At 39.5% G+C, this 17,278-nt stretch overlaps 2 protein-coding genes across 17 annotated transcripts in view; one reads left to right on the top strand and one right to left on the bottom strand.

Moving 5' to 3' along the window:
- LOC105670882 (uncharacterized) overlaps window positions 1-12,604 on the top strand; it is a 206,103-nt gene extending 193,499 nt beyond the window's left edge. For all 5 annotated transcript variants that reach the window (XM_012364625.2, XM_012364626.2, XM_067353803.1 and 2 more), the window contains exons 12-17: window positions 939-1,057; window positions 3,686-3,864; window positions 4,576-4,734; window positions 6,006-6,282; window positions 8,884-9,025; window positions 9,911-12,604. In XM_012364625.2, coding sequence (XP_012220048.1) covers window positions 939-1,057; window positions 3,686-3,864; window positions 4,576-4,734; window positions 6,006-6,282; window positions 8,884-9,025; window positions 9,911-10,103 — 1,069 coding nt within the window. In that variant the 3' untranslated portion in view covers window positions 10,104-12,604. The remainder of the gene's footprint in view (window positions 1-938; window positions 1,058-3,685; window positions 3,865-4,575; window positions 4,735-6,005; window positions 6,283-8,883; window positions 9,026-9,910) is intronic.
- A 70-nt stretch (window positions 12,605-12,674) lies between these two features.
- Itpr (Inositol 1,4,5,-trisphosphate receptor) overlaps window positions 12,675-17,278 on the bottom strand; it is a 38,884-nt gene continuing 34,280 nt past the window's right edge. For all 12 annotated transcript variants that reach the window (XM_067353796.1, XM_067353799.1, XM_067353801.1 and 9 more), the window contains 12 exons: window positions 17,038-17,187; window positions 16,769-16,961; window positions 16,571-16,693; window positions 16,318-16,490; window positions 16,066-16,230; window positions 15,815-15,995; window positions 15,626-15,718; window positions 15,394-15,551; window positions 15,161-15,326; window positions 14,893-15,053; window positions 14,663-14,824; window positions 12,675-14,541 (listed from right to left, as the gene is read on the bottom strand). In XM_067353796.1, coding sequence (XP_067209897.1) covers window positions 14,461-14,541; window positions 14,663-14,824; window positions 14,893-15,053; window positions 15,161-15,326; window positions 15,394-15,551; window positions 15,626-15,718; window positions 15,815-15,995; window positions 16,066-16,230; window positions 16,318-16,490; window positions 16,571-16,693; window positions 16,769-16,961; window positions 17,038-17,187 — 1,806 coding nt within the window. In that variant the 3' untranslated portion in view covers window positions 12,675-14,460. The remainder of the gene's footprint in view (window positions 14,542-14,662; window positions 14,825-14,892; window positions 15,054-15,160; window positions 15,327-15,393; window positions 15,552-15,625; window positions 15,719-15,814; window positions 15,996-16,065; window positions 16,231-16,317; window positions 16,491-16,570; window positions 16,694-16,768; window positions 16,962-17,037; window positions 17,188-17,278) is intronic.

The raw sequence follows: 17,278 nt of genomic DNA, 5'->3' as shown, positions 1-17,278 counted from the left end.
TAGGCAATTCGCGCGCGCGCGAGAGAGAGTCACTATCAGAGGGTGGCTCCCAAGACGTCCATTTACAACTTTGCCCCGGGAAAATAGAGTCTTACGTGCAAGATTTACATCCTGCTTTGTCCCGGCGCTCGTGTAACTTCCCGCGGAGCACCTTTTCGCGCCTACGCGCGTCACGCTCTCGCACCCTTGCCATAATGGTCGTGAATTAATAACTCGCGTCGAAGTTTCCCGCGTATCTGAAATGCTCCCGGTGAAAAGTGTCAGGGATCCCGCGCGTACGCACGCACGTGTACAACAGAAATCGGTTTGATCATTATTCATAGTACGACTTCGGCGAACGTCACCTTTGTTCCTCTATACATCGCACATGGGGCAAAACTACTCGGTTATCTCAACCGTCGGTTCGTAAAATAAATTTTATATATCCTGAGATAAGATTGGGTTTCCGGTAGAACTGCCAAATGTGATATCTTTATCCTCGATCGTTTAATACTGAAGATACTAGAAAGACAAAGGGGCTTTTTTTGTCTCTTCTTCAAGATAAATTAGCAGATGTTTCTCTTTTGTTTTTATCATAGACAATTTCTTAGGGCTGAAAAATCTATTAATAACAAATTGATTTTACTTAGAAAATAAATTGAAAATTTTGACATCTACATTTTTATAATCTACATTTGGATGCAAGATGCGCGAGCATTAAGTAGCTAATTCGACAGCGAGACGTTAAAGAATTACAGCATCGTACCGCCCCGTTCATTAGACACGTCCGCGTCGTAGCTGCTTACGATGCACTTGGCGGCTGTCGTTGGATTTATATCCGGTCTCGGTCCGGAAAATGGCAGCCGCTCGTGCGGTGAAAGCGTGGGAAAAGCGGATCCACTTTGGCACTCCGGGACGAGGGCGTAAATGACGTTTCGCTCTTTTCGTTTCTCTTGCAGGTACGTCGAGCCGAAGCGCTACTCTTCCAACGGCCGGGATATGACGGTGGTTTTAAGACGCGCTTCCAACAGCCCGACCGACGAGGAGTACATGGAGGTCTCGTACTACTTCCACGACGGTAAGTCTTACATCACGTCACGTCGCGCCGTAAAAAAAAAAAAAAAAAGAAAACGTCGCCGGACGAACAAACGTGTCGCGCGAGCGTGCCGTGCGGACTCGAAATAAAAGGTCGCATACTGAAAATTGGATTATGACCGTGCGCTGTCGCCGCACAATCAACTTCGCGTGTAAGCGCCGCAAAATCGTACAAAATCTCGTGAGCTTTTTCGCGCGGCGCTCCATCGCCGTCGGTGTCGCTCGCTTCCTTTTTTTTTTGTCCATCCTGAGTTACGAGCGCGAATCGTGTTCTTTACGCGCTTCCGAGAAGCTTCTTCGTCTTTTACGTCTCCGAGACTGAGAAAATTCGTAAAAGATCGCGCGATAAAATTTATCCTGCAATTCGATGTCTTAGATTTGCCGAATGCGAGTTCCTTAAATAGCACGAAAACTGCGTATAGAAGATGAGAAAACATTTCTTTGTGTTCTTCATCGTTTCTTCGTTCAATAATATGTTAACGATCTACGATAATTGTCCGTTGTCTTTTTTTGCAAAAAAAAACGTGTCTCCATCAAGCGCTCGATCACGACGCGGTGATCGGATCATTTTCATAATCGGTGCAATTTGCGTCCGATCACTCTGATCGGCTGCAAATCAGGTTTTTGCTCGAAGCTTTTTGAGTAACAGCTCGCGGCGCGTCCAAACCGCTAATTATGAGTAACTAATTACCGTAAATACGCCTCGGCATATCGATGTCAAAGCATCGGCTCTCCCCTCTTAATCGGATGAACGTAGGCACGTCCGAACGGTAATCCTGAAATTCGCTTGGCACCCGGCCGAGGATTCTGGTTGGTTGCCGGAGGACACATTCGCAATATCGACGCATCCATCCCTGCAAAAACACCGGCTGCGCTTAATCCCGTTTCAAAGATTAGATTTAACCCCGATTAAGTAGCTACGACCTTTCCTTGGCCGGGCAATTCCGCAGATTAAAATGAGACTCCACGGGTACATTACACGCGCGCATCGGATTACCCGCAATTATTCGCGGTCAAATAATTCGCTAGCGATTGTTACAACTATTTTGTAAATCCGGACTGCCGTGCGTTAAAAAGATTACGAAAACAAAAAGTTAAATCCAATTTCAAAATGGTGACATAATGGCGCGTTTACTGCGATTTCCAAAATAACACTTTAGCTACATGATTCTTTGTAAATGTGTAACACGTGAAAAATGTTAATTCTATGCTTTTTTTATTCCCTTTATTTAATTCATTTTAACGATAAAATGTAATTCCTTTTCTCGTAAATTTAAACACAGATTTCATTAAAGTTGTAAATTGAAATCGACAAAGCGTTTTCCTCAACACAAACTAATAGTACACGAAATAAAATTTTAGTAGGCAAAAACACGAACAACAGTAATTGAATTTTGATATCGATGAGATTTTAAACGTTCGACCAAATTTTACGACACATCATATCGACATCAAATTCTCGTTCCGACAGATTTTTTTTTTTTTATGTTGCCTATGAAATATACGCCACCGGCCGCCGTAGCGTATCCATCCCCTGCGTTACAGCAATCGTACGAGCGAGCGACATGCAGATCCAATCACGGGCCATTATAAAAAAAAGGCGTAAATGACAAGAATCAAAAGTCATGCGCGACGACAAACTACCGTTCCTGGATGAAACGGTGATTGACGAGAGCGAGCGTGTCGCCGGCCGATGTTATTGCGTTTACACGTGTTACACGTGTTACGCGCGCGCTCGTGCCCCGATGTGACTCTCCGTTCGTCGCCGCGATCGATAAGGACAGTCGCCTGTCCGATTGTTTGAAGTCTTAAATAACAACATCGCGTTTGAAACGGAGAAAATAAAAATGTACGTCGATCGCGAGCACGACTTTGCTCGCCGGTTTTTTTTATCCCACATTCGCACTGTACGTTTCCCCGCGCAAGGATCCCATTTCCATCATCTCGTTATTTTTTCTTTCTTTTTTTTTTATGAAGCACTCGAGCGATCATTGAATACGAAGATCGAGCTTTTTCGGTCTCTCGGAATTCCGCAGCCTACCTTATCTTACGCCAAATACGATCCGGGACATAAAACTTTATGCGACCCGGGGAGACCGATCTTCTTATGGGAAAGGGTCGAATTCAGGCGGGGCGATCCCGAATTGCGGCCAATAATCATGTGAAATTACCGTATAAGGAACGGAATGAGGAAATTCCGTCTGCCGAGCAAGCTTTAGCTCGAAATAAAAGCACTCGTAGGGCATTTATTTCTCTATAACTCGCGGAAATATACATGTGTGTTTCGCTGCGAGAAACTATCTTGTAAAAAATTAAGCTAAAAGGCACAAAGTTGCAAGAGTCTCGCGAAAGTGGAACGAATATATTACGATAGAACGAGGGTACATTATGTATTCAAGATTCTTCGCGATGCGCTCGATTAAATAATTCATATTTTGTTGAGAAAATATTTATAATTAGCTCGCTGCCGTAAATTATGCAACAAATATTATAGAAATATTAAAGTGCCATTTCTTGCGTTTTTTTTTTGTATATTTTTTCAACGTATAAATTGCAAAATAATTTTTCCTGACACCGCCATCAGCGACTTATTTTTCGTGTGATGCTCCAGAACGTGAAGGTGGCACTCAGCAGCCTGCCAGCGTGTGCGACGTCGAATATTACGGATTGACATCACCGGTGGAGGGCTCAGTGGTGCATCCGGAAGCGCACCGACTGCTCGCCATGGAAGGTCCGGTGAAATGCAAACAGCACTTCATACCGGCGCCCAACCAGTCGGTGATCATTACAGTGAGTCACCCGACGAAATGTTTCATTTCTATTGTTCTCATTTTGTATTGTCCTTTTTGCTCTTTTGCATCGATCCTTTGCGCGAGAATTCGGAATAAATGTATTCCGGGCATTTAGATGCGTCAGCATCGCTCTACGGATAAAAACTTTCGCATTAAAGTCAGTCGAAAGAAGAGAGAGCGTCACGCAAACACCATGATATCGGAAATGCGCGCGAAGAGAGAATTCCCCTTCAGTCTGAAAACTCAAACTTTTAATCTGCATTCGCGCGAACCTCTAATCCGCGTTTAAATAATATTCCGCGGGATCAGACGCGCGAGGGCTTCGAAGGTGAAACAACGGCACTGCGACAAGTTTCAGCAACTCTTCCGAAAACGATTAAATGCAGCAATTGAATTTCTGATGGAAACATACCAACTGTAATTCCGCGCTGAACGATATACATTGCATCTGTGTTACGAATTCTACGCACGGAACCAAGAGAATCGTGCAACTTTAATCGCTTATACCACGTTTATGCATATGTAAATCGTTTTCATAATACATATTTAGTGTACAAAGGCGGAAAGCGGCAGTGAAGAAATTTTGCACAAATATGTATTCCAAAATTGCTCAACAATTACTTAAGTGCGTTTCTGTTACTTTCCTCATTTTTTTCTGTCTGCGCAGACCTTTATTTGCACATTACAGCCTCGCTGTTTCTATTTGCAGGTGAAAGGTAGCACGAAACAGACGGCGAACAATCCGTGCGAGACCAAGTGTGGCGACAGTGGCTGCCACTGCGTCAGCAAATCCCTGGAGAGCATGGACCATCTTTTGCTAGTCTCCGAGACTGGACACGTTGTTACCTGCCTCTGCGGAAATTACCAGGTGAGCGCGAGAGGTGCCGCGAAAAAACCTTATTCGTGTCCTCGAGGCGAGGCGCATACTCCAAGTAACCGCCCTGCACTTTTACCGTGCGCGCTTTTGCTTCTTGAATGCGGCGAGATAAAAGCTATCGTTATAGCCGCAACTTTTATACCGCCGCATTGTCACGCGAGAACGCCAGCGATGTCGTTAAAATATATTGCTCGCGATACGCAATTTTCAACGCGAGCGGCTGTTACCCTTCTTTGTGCTTGTTATATCGCTCTTAGCAAGGTGATTTTTTTTTAAGAAGATTTATTATTCACGACGTCTTAAAAACGTGAAATATATTCTTTATCGTCGATTCAACGATTTATTATAATATTTTGTACAAGAAAACTGTTAAAATTAATTTAATATATATACAACATTTGTTAACAATCGCATAAAATATGCGTCAGTTTCATTACGGCGGTTTCATCATTTATCATCAAATATTGTAATATAAATGTATAAAACGCGACCCAATAATGTTGATTGTTCGAAATAAATTTCACATGCGGTTGTTGTAACGATCATACGAACGCGACGAACAAAGAGCTAGTGCGCGTTCAAAAAACACGCCGAGTTGGACCGATTTAAAATTTATATTAAGCGGAAAAAGTCGGAAAAAATGCTGTCAACGCGCTAGATAATTTATTCAATGCAAAATTTGCATTCATCGCAATCTCACACACGCACCGCGCAACTGACCTGACTTTGACTTTATCTGCATGATGATTATTAATAGACGTTATTATCAGATTACCTGATAGGATGTAATCGTTATGGCGAGTCTATAAACAGTAATACTATTTCGATTCGTGGGATCATCATTTCATATTCAAATGCTCATTATTCCGACACAATTGAGGCTATCATGCAAACAACAAGCTAAATCTATGTAATTTAACTGTATAGGATTAAATCCAAAATCCGCGATTGATAATTAAAGCGTATGTTGCGCGATTGTCGATAAACGGTAAATATTGTTTTTTCGACTCCGCGAGCCGCATTCGACAAACCGAATGATTCAATTTATTCGCCGTCGTTATCGTCGATCTACCGCGTTTTCACTTCAACTTTTTATCGTTGATGCTCGTTTTGTTCTCAATTTCTTAACGGCTCCTTTAGCCCGTATTTCCCATCGTGTCTTTTCTTTTTTTTTCCCCCTTTTATTTCCTCCGTCTGCCATTTTCCACGTCATAACTCTCGGCTCCCGTTTCGTCCGTCTAACGGGCTCTATTATCGCGCAGGACTGGCTTCCTGTGGGCATCCGCAGTTGGACCCCGGTCTACATCGAATGGTCGAAGTCGTCGAAGGCAGGCCTCAATTTCCACGCGGCCTACAAGTTTATCAATGACACCTACTGTGGCGATCACACGACGACAGAACCGGAAGGCGAGGTCAATGGCGGTGATCTAGCGAGCGCCGGCCTCCAGCTGAATCAGTACTATCAGCAGAAGTGTACCTGGATTCTGGAGTCGCCGATCGATCGGCAGCTAGTCATCGAAGTCAAATCCACTCAAAGCCGTAAGCACCTCTTTGACATGTATAATTTATTCGGACATTAACATCCATAAAGTTTGTTCGCCGAATCGTTTATTCTTTCTCGACAAATGCTTCATCAAAGCCTTTTTCGTACTTATTCAACTTTCGGCATAAGATATCTTCATTCTCTAACAATAATTTTTGATTATTCGCCCATACATTATAGTAATTTTGATTATAATAATTTTATTTGCAAAGTTTCTCTCTGAAATCAGAAGAACGCAGTCGCTTTTTAAATTCGTTGGTTCACGATGGTTTTACATTTTGCAAGAAAAACCGCGAGCAGTTTAACAGCACGAAAATGATTTATCTAAAAATATACCTATCTACGTCTCCCAAGAGAACACTCCTCGAGCGATTTATCTTGAAGCGGTATTAAAAGAAAACAGAAAGCGGCTGCGTTCCGGAGCAGCGTATCTTCCGAGGATCTCAGGCATTAAGAATTTCGCGTTGCTGCTATGGTGCAATTAATTTCTTTGCTATAACAAACCTGTTGATATTTCCGCTCAAACTTACCGACAAATCGTAACCGCTTGCTCGCTTATATTTAATTTAGTTAGCTAACAAGCGGGTATTATTCCGGCTCGGTTATCAAGCATCATTAAATCGAGAATTAGTTTTGATTTATCGTTATCCTTAACAGCATTTTCCAACTTTTATTTTGATAATTCTACTCCGCACCTCGCAATAGAATTCCATTCCAACCCTAGCCGAGACTCGAGAGAAAACAGAGATAGATCATCCTCCGCGCGACGCGCTCCACCTCTGGCGACGACACGGAGAAATCTTCCCTCGATTGCTTTTCTTCCGAGACCGCCGGAATTTCTATCCGCGCCATTGGCTCCGCCGTCGGCGCGGACACGAAAGGGTGAAAGTTGCGGAAGAATAAGTCGGAAGACGGGGGAGGGAGAGAGAGAGAGAGAGAGAGAAAGAGAGAGAGTACGTCGCGATCCGAAGAGACAGAGGAGCGTAGCGCAAAACGAATGGCAGTGGGTCGCGAGATTAAAGAGACCGTCGGATTTACCACGACAACGGAAGCTAAAATCTCACCGTGTAGAAACCACCACCGTTCTTCCCTTTTTCCGTTCTCTCGCCGTTCATCGCCTTCCCTCGCTTCTGAGCGAGCCGACATCTTATGAGCGCGACAAAGGCGGCCACCCGCCGCATATATTTGAGTCTGGGAATATTATGATTGTTCCTTGCGGTAAAATGCAGCGTGAGGAATATTGTTCCCTCTTGGTGCAAGACGGATGCACCTGCGAGTGAACCTATGTTTATCTCTGTGAAGTGTATAATCTTCTTTTTCAGGCTGCGCTAAAGGCTACTGTCTATTTATTCTTCGTGGCTTCATTATAATTTAAATTTCAGCCAGCGACTCGTCAGCCTGACGTTTTTCTCACTGACCCCATTTCTATTTTCTCTTGAAACCCCGACGTCGATCGATCGACGCAGCAAGATACGAACACATATGTCACAGTAATAGTGCTCGATGTCAGAAATGTCTTGATGCAAGAAGAGATAATACGAGGGAGGCGTGCCGTCGCGATACTGCTTACAGACAATAAATAAGAAGTAAATAAGTAAATACTGAAATCGAAATAAAAAGCTTTGGTTTGTATAAAGAGAAGAAACGCGATACGAAGAATACCCTTGTATCGAGCAACTCCTGTTTTCTTATATTACCGTGTTGAACGTTACAAAACTATTCGTGTGTTTATTAATTAAATGTAGAACCGAGTGAGCGAATTAATAAGGCTTCCACACGAAATTATGCGTTTTATGAATCGAGTTACTTCAGCGACGACACTTCATCCACAACTTCGCCATAGAAATCGTATTCCCGTTCCTTTCGCCTCCTCATTTCTGCCTCCGCTCCATAGCTTTTTCATTTTCTTCCTCCTCACCACCTTACGGAACATTATGAGCAGAGTCGGAATCGTAACCAAAGCCCTGCAAACGCCAGTACCGGAAATGGCTTTAATATACCTCGCAAGCCGCGGTACCGCCGTGTTTTCTCCCTCTCGCTCTCTTTCCCATTCTGTCGCTCTTGTAGAATTTCATCGCTGCGCGATGTACTTTCAGGTACAAGAGGTTTGCCAAAATATTCACCGCATGAACAAGAATCCTGGCAATGAGTATTTTCACTATTAACCTTCTCTTCCACGCATTATTGTTTTTCGCTAAAAGATGAATAGAGAAACATCTGCTTATAATTTAACGCTACGAATTAATTAGTGATTATTTAAACAACAGAATTAATTAAATTAATTCAAATAGCCAGAATAAATTCAAACGAGACATTCAAAGTCGGATTATTAAATGTGATAATTTTTAATTCTAGATTAATAGAATTAAAAATTATGATGAAGAAATTAATAGCAAGAAATTAATTATCTTGTTCTTTTTTTTCTTCCGAAATTTACGGAGCATAAGGTTACGTAATATTGTTGCGGGAATATAAAATTACTTAAGCTTATTTTTCTCACGCGATTACAAGCCGCGAGAATAAATTGCATTACTGCAACACAAATATGCGCGTATCATGACACCGTCCGCTCATTACTACGCTTTTCTACTTAACAGGGCCTTGCACGGCGTGGAACTTGACGATACACGAGTACAAGAAGGACGGCGATCCCGCCGGGCCCAGATTGCACACGTTCTGTTCGAGGGACACGCACAAGAATTTTACGCTGCCGTGGAAGATGAATACCGCGGTGGTTAGGTGAGTTTCTTACCCCCCCTGCGCTTTGTTCGCGGCGATTAACCTGGCGAAAGTTCGGTCGCCGATCTTGTCTATCAGCCACGTTTAACGACAGTTGCGCGACAGTTTCCACGGGAGATTATAACACCGTTGAGCGTGAAATATAACGACGTTTTGCCAACGAACGATCGCGAGAGCCCGCTCTCCGTGTGCGCGCCACTACATGCTCGCGTAAAACCGAGGATTGATGCCCGTGCGATCCGTTACTGTCGTCTCGCATGAAGAAATTATCCACTGATTAACAATCGCCCATCATTCATCTCGCCTTACGACGGCAATTGCAGTTACAACCGGCAGCATCACTCACATAATCTGCGAGATGTAAAGAAAAATGTGCTTAATAGCAGCTTCTCCGCCGAGTTACTTGCTCACTGGCTGCAGTGCGGTCGTGATATGATTGATGGGTTAAATCGAAGAGTGACACATTTTCATCATACTAGAAAGACAGATAATTCTACGTCTCGCTATGCAGCCAGTTGTAATTAGATACATTTATCATTCCTTTTGATAGACCAAATTTTTCAACTTTGACAAGCTAAAACATTTATTATTTTTAAAGAAATAAATATTCTATCGTTATCAGATAAAATCTTCCTACATTTTATAACTGTTGTGTTGTATTTTATGTGCACAAGTATACACATATATACAGTCGTTTAATTTGTAAATGATTTTTTTGTGAGATGTCTAGATTTAAAAATCGCTACTGCAACAATGCTGCATATAGATTTCTACATGTTCTGTTAGCATTTCAGAACATTATAAACGCTCTATATTATTTTCTCTTTATTATTATAAAAAAATGATGTGTTTTTAAAATAAAAAAGTATTTAATTTGCTTTTCAGGCTGCATGCCCTCGGAAGAACTGCTCCGCAGTACACGATGAGATGGCGAAGTCTGACAGTGATCGCCAACACTCACAAAAGCGGACCATCGCCAGCGCCGAACTGGCGCATCATAAACTCCTCAAGTAAGGCCGACCCGCGAATAGCCCTCGTCTTGCTAGCGATTCTACTCGCGTGCTCATATAATTGTTGAGACTGTAAATCTCGAAGCGAATCTATGCACACGTTCCTGTTAATCGAACGAGCCTAAGTTATAATCTCACGTGTACATAAACAGTGGGGACTTGCGCCGGTCCTCGTTTTACGTCGCTCGGTGTAAGATGTGTTTTAAAAAACAGAGCCGGTGACCGATGGCGAGCCGAGATTTCGCGAGCTGGTTCGTTAACTCCTGGCCGCATAATTTTCACGGAAAAAAAAATATTTTAGATGCGCCGAGATATCACATCATACGAGGAACGATATTCCAAAAAAAATTTTAACTGAACTTTGCTATATTTTTCACTCTCTATACGCGATGCAATCTTTCGTGGTGTGATAGAGAGTTGATGAATCAGCTTGCCGCTCTTCGGTCAAATCATACGTATACATATATTATACACACACGTACATGTACATCGGAGTTGAAGAGAGTGATGATCAGCACATCTAATAAGCGCGATTAGCTCACACAGCGTACTGTCACTCAATCTATTAAGCTGAATCTATAAAGTTTCTAGATCCTTGATCCTCGTCCAATTAATTTCAAATCTCTAAATGCTCTACACAAATAAATAATATAAATTATTTTTTTTACAATTTAGATACATTATTTTAATATTTATTTATTTATCTGTTGTAGAATTTAATAGCTTTACTTTCCAAGACGTTTTTATAAACACTAGTTGTTAGATTTTTAACGAAAATGTATAATAACTGTTACATTAAAATATAGCAGTGTACTTGATTATTTCTAGAGAAATTACGGAGTGCTGTTAATCACCATATTTTCACAATTTTCACCGTATATTGTCGACCTCTTGCTTTAAACATACTAAGGCCAGACACGGCATGTGTATATATTATACATATATAAAGAAGATTAACATGCAAGAACGCGATGCACGGATTTGAAGTAGCGAAAATCACACACGAATTACCCTCCCTTCCTCCCCATCCTTCTCACTCACGCTCACTCTCTCTCTGTCTCTCTCACGCGAATGCCAAATTACACGTGTAAGAGATTACATTCACGTAGCGACATGTGTACATAGGTAGCGGCGTTAATAGAATTTGTACAGAACACGACTAATTGTCTACACCTAAGTCTACGAAGTACTGTAAAGTAACGATAAGACGATTAATCTTACGCGGCTGCGAACGAGAACGAAGAGAGAGTGTATTTTACCGAACGAGCTTCGCGTGCCTAAGGCATCTCGCGATTTATTGTTATACGGTTTGTCGGCGGAACGGGATGCCTCTCCATCTCGACGGAATTATCAGTCCCGTTCTTTTTTCGCGGTATCACTAATCGAGAAGTCACATTCGGACATTCGCCCACTGGTGTGCCTCACACCTGCAGGACGTGTCGGTCCGCTGACAAACTCACAATTGATTATTATTGGGATAAAGTGGAAATAAATGCTAGGTCGTAAATATTTAATGTACGTACTCATTAATGCCAACCGGTAGAACAAATCGCAGACCGTGTATTCCAGCTGTGCAACAAATGCGAAACTGTTTCTACGATTTTCCATTGATTTCACGATGAATCCACGAAGTCGTCACAATTTTTTTATACCTAATTAAGTGTAACGTAATGCAGCCTTGGCAATATTAACCTAAGTATAATAACACTAGTCATCTTTGTGCAATTTCCCTGAAAAAAAAAAAGACTTTGCATCTAATTTTGCGTTTTAAGTTTGTTTCAAAAATAGATATAGATACATTAAAATCACTGCCATTCTAATACTGAAACTTTCAATGCTTCTCGATGCCCTTCTCGATCTTGTTTTTTAATCCACAATTTATCTCCATATTATGCCCCCAACAAAATTTGAATTAATTTTCACTATTCAACAAATTAATTTTAGTAATTTGGAAGAAAAGCGTAAGTATATTTGCAAAATATATTGAGGAATTGATTATTGATATATTGTATTTATCATACTTGGAGAGTTTTGTCTGAGAATTTTAGTGTATATTGTAAAAGATCAAATTACTTTTGCACTTTATTATTAAACAATCTAAATTCATGTTTAGCGATATAATGCACGAAAAAGCAATTATATTGTAATATGTTATGTTGTAATTCGTAAGATAAGTAAACTATATTCATCGAAAACCTCGTCAAAACAGACATGAAAGTTGTGTAATTAATTACCGCAAAATCGACTGATGCAATGAGATCGAAATCGACGTAATTTATACAAAGAATGTAGATGTGGTGAACTCTTTAAAAATTTAATTCTCCAGACAGACCTGCGACGAATGCTCGCATCTTTGTGTTCAACATTCCCGTATTTGTAGAAGTTGTGTTTTATTGCGCATCTATACAATAGCTGGCTTTTCATTTGAAAAGCATACCGGTTTTTTCACAAAACACGTGCGACCTACGGAAGAAAAATACGTGTTATATGTACTAGCCGCGTATATATAAGTCACAATAAATAGTCAATTGTTTCATATAAAGTCTAAATAAAGTAAAATAAAACACTATATGCAAGTGTCGTTCTTTCAATACCACGGAATCTCCTACGGCGTCAAGAAAATACTATGACATGGGTGCTTCATTAAAAAAGAACATAATTTATTCACATGTAAGAACGCAATCTACATCCACAATGTGTAACTACATATATATATATGTATATATATATGTATATATACTATATAATAAAAGACCGCACGTCCAGACATTAGAAATAACACATCTCAGCAGGTATTATTTGAATTCATTTGAAGATACAATGCAATCTGGTATATCAGAATACAAGGAAAAATGCAAGGAGATTGATACAATGATAATATGCGACAGCATATAGAAAGTGATATGCTCTAAGTGACACCGTTTTATCTCTCTCTAAAACGATTACGATATCTAATAAAATATATATACATTACGTCATATTCGATATTACATTAGGAAGAAATAAAGTGTGTATATTGTATACTCGTACATAGACATAAATCTCAAGTATTATTTTAAAAATACAAGTTAAATTCTAACTTCATAACGTGGCACGTAGTGTTCAGGTTGATGCTCCTACGTTTCGTAATGCAACAACACAACTTGATTAAACTTTTTAACATGTCAACTATCATTAATATATTAACAATTAATGATTGGACATCAACGTGCTAAAGCTCGTCCATCACAATAATCTGAGATTTCAAAAAGTTTTCCTATATATATATATAGGATAGAGTCAATTTGATCCCTATTAATTACCATGCTTTCGCCACCAATTATATTGGTAATATCGCGTTGCGCTCGTGATCAATACTGCCTTCACGAGTAACTGAACAAACGAACTCACTTAATTCGCATTTGCGCATACGTCTTCCAATCGCATTGTAAATCATCATTAACAACGTATGAACACAGATATCGTATGATATGGATTTCAACGATTATTCACGGAATTAAAAGTTGAGCGCATTTTATTACAAGTTAAATATGTACTTTCGTTAAGGTTTATATTTTGGATAAAATTTCTCGTATTGTTTCATCAAATCTATCCACATATGAAAGTAAAAATAATCGATTATACAACGTTAACGTAATCGTAAGCAACGTGATATCGACGAAAGAGAAATTCCAAATCTATTCACTTCCAAATAAACGGATAATCTATATATATATATATATGTTAATTAAATATATAATACAGAAATCTATACAATTTTACAAATATATATCTTCAATAATGTTTTTTTAGTATTTAAAATGTTTATAATATACGGAAACAAGATTCCTATAACACAACCATGGCTTTAATAGCGCAGAACAGTATATAAAATTCACGACTGTTATAAAACGCTGATACTATAATCTTTCTTCATGTATCCACGTGGATACATATAAATATTATAATAGCAAAGCTAAAAACACAATGAGCTCATCACATAAAAAGGAAAATATTCTAAAAGAATTAGAATATTACTTTATAACATTTCAATAACTGTGTGGAAGTTTTTAAGTAATTTATATCTGCTCCCTCTCAAATGGATACACTTAACTTCTCTCTCTCTATATATAACAATATTTATACATTAGTAAACGATGCAATATTTACGGTATACTGGTTCCTTGACGATTGATCGGTAAATTGGATTAAAAATCTTTGTAATAAAAAGAGAATGATGACGATAATGCCCTAGGTGTACTTTACTTTCATTAAAAGTAGGAACAAAACCGTAAAAATGTCTCGGGTTGCCCACTCTCGGTTCTCGTGTCTTTAAATGCCTGTTAAGAGAACACACAAACATCGTTACATACATTCTATCTTGGAGTATCAAACTGAGATTCGTCCAGAATAATAAAAGGAAACTACAAAATACACGTCTTAAGTTTACGTGGGTACATTATGCAAGATCACAGAAGCAGAATTCAGGAGGCCCAGCCGCTGCTTCTGCTTTCGCTGCTCCGTCATCTGTTAAAACGAAAGAATTTCGATTCATATTTGAACGCCACTTGAGCATTCGATGATTCTGAGTATTTTCGCTGGTTGCAAATCTTCCAAATAATTTAAAGGATATTCTCGACTGACGTACCTGATCACGAAGCTCCGTGAGCTGCTGGGACAAACATTTAACTAATTGCTGCGTGGATTCTAACTGCGACTGTAAACTCCTCAATTCCACTTGTTCTCCTTCGCCCTCGTCCGCCGCTAATGACTTGGCTCGCAGTCGCGGGAACCATTCCAGATTTCGGTCCTGTGAAAGTACATAGAGCTTAAAGATATAAGCATCGCCCAACTTTTTCAAGCTCTATGAACTATTACCTTCACCATGGCGTAAACGTATGACTCCGGTCCCGTGAATTCCGTCGGGTCCTTCACTTTCACCAGGACGATGAAGTAGAGGTAATGCCACATGTTATGCTCGTGTTTTGTGTGCTCCTCAAAGGAAACTATTTTGTTGTCGAAAGCCGATCTATTTAAACCTATTTAAAAAAGATGAAACAATTTAATCACCTCGGATTGATTAGATAGTAAAATATAATATCGTATGTTTCATACTACGAGAAAATGTGGATGAATAAATACTTACCGCAAATGAAGCAAGTGTTTTTCAGAATCAATTCCTTCTGCTGCTTCTCCGATCTGAGATCCGCAAAAGTGTCGATAATCACACCGAAGATGAGATTCAGAACAATAATTATCACGACGAAGAAGAACAGTAAATCATATACGACTCTCGCAACAAACAACGGTTCCTGAAAGATACAGCGATGTTTTATAAATACAGAATAAGTCCACCATCATTTATATTCTCGTACTTACAACACTGGAGGGTGCTCGTAGAATATCTCCGATTCCGCCGCCATTTCTCAACCCTTGATTCAATGTGGTAACGATGCACATAACGAGTGAATCGCACGCGCGTTCTTTCAATTCTCCGCCGACGCTAATCAACTCGGATTTACTCTTTTCTTCATTTACTAAAATAATATATTTCGATAAGTCATTCGCGCATCTTCATGCCAAAAGCACCAAATCGCACCATTATAATTACCTTCGTGAGCATATCGTGAAACAGTCTCTGTTGCTTCACATTTCGTCTTATCACCGGCGCTGCAAGTATCTGCAACTTGCTGCTCGATAGAGGCTACAAATTAAATAAATTTTGTGAGTCACTGTTTTTATGAAATTAAATATATCCACACAAATCGATACAAGATGAGATACAGGAGGATAAACTTACCTATAATTTCTTCGTCTACAGGAACGAGGAAATCGTCTTTGAAGAACATAAAACCGATAATGGAAAACATATAAACTAAAATCAGGGCTAGTACAGCGGTGAGTATAATAGATCGTCCATTTCGAGTCACGGATTTGATTACGTTGAGCAAAGTCTCCTCGCGATAAACGACGTCAAAAAGCTGAAAAGAAATAGCGGTGTTACAAGCTGCGTTCGTAAAACTAGTATAAACGTCACTCTATTATACTTACTAAAACTGAATAGAAAAACGGATGCATAAAGATCCCCAGAACGCAGAATATTAAATACAATAAGTGATACAAAAGTTCGATATTCGATATTATTTGCTCTACATTTTTGGTCAGGGTACCCTGATTACCTATAATACTTATAAGATGTATAACTTTTAACATGATCTGCAACAGAAATATAATATTTTTAAGAATGAATAATACGATATATATGTAACTTATTATAATACGCCATAGGCTTTATGTTTTTACCGTAAGAAAACCAAGTAACCATAACGTCGGTTCTGGGCCTACAGAAAAGATCAGTCGCAATATCGTTGACGCGACTAACGTACGTATACCGGACTCCCTCGGCAAGGTAATAACGATGGCGGCAGACGCAAGCATAACAGTCCAAATTAAAGCTGACAGATGATAACCGAGTTCTAAAAAAAACAGAAACATGTCGCTCATCGCATATCGAGAGGTAATCCGAAACTCATCCATTGTCAAATTGAAAACTTACTAGGCACGGAATCCACGAACGGATAGAAAAACGCTACAATAAGATTTATAAGAACTGCACAATTGAATAAAATGTTACTCCACAGTGACATGTAACTGCTCATCCAGAACAACATCGGTTGACCTATAAATAAAAAATAAAAATTCATAAATATTATTAGAAAGATCATTTCGAAGCTATTTTTATCAATAGACGTACCTCTGAGCTTCTTCTGCCACTTCATTTCGTTAAACATGTCTTCTGTCCTCTCAAAGAAATCAGAAACTTTTGATCCTTGATCATCTCGTTCTGTGGTGTTTAGCACTCTTATTTTGGTATCTACAGTTATAAGTTCACAAATCTCCGGGATCGGAAAGACAATTTGTTCAAGTGTTCTATCGTGCCTCACGATCTGAAACGTCAAAATGTTATTGATATAACATCACTTTCGAAATGAAATTACTTCTATTTATGCAGAACTACGATACCTCTATTTGTGCTGTATGAGACGCATAATATTGCAACGCTTTATTAATTTTCGGATCTGCATTGTTCTGTTCGGATGGCTTCAATATCACTGCCAGTTCTTTATTATGTTGCGCTAGTTGATGGCACAAAATATAAATGTTATGCCCGACCTGTTGACAAAATTCATATAAAATAGATAAAATTAAAAGTAATCCAATTAAATTCTTATTATTATTAAAATAATCGCAATCAACAAAATAT

The sequence above is a fragment of the Linepithema humile genome, chromosome 4 (assembly GCF_040581485.1).
Source record: "Linepithema humile isolate Giens D197 chromosome 4, Lhum_UNIL_v1.0, whole genome shotgun sequence".
In the NCBI taxonomy this organism is placed as follows: domain Eukaryota; kingdom Metazoa; phylum Arthropoda; class Insecta; order Hymenoptera; family Formicidae; genus Linepithema; species Linepithema humile.
The sequence above is the reverse complement of the archived record's forward strand: the minus strand, read 5'-3'. Positions and strand labels throughout refer to the sequence as shown.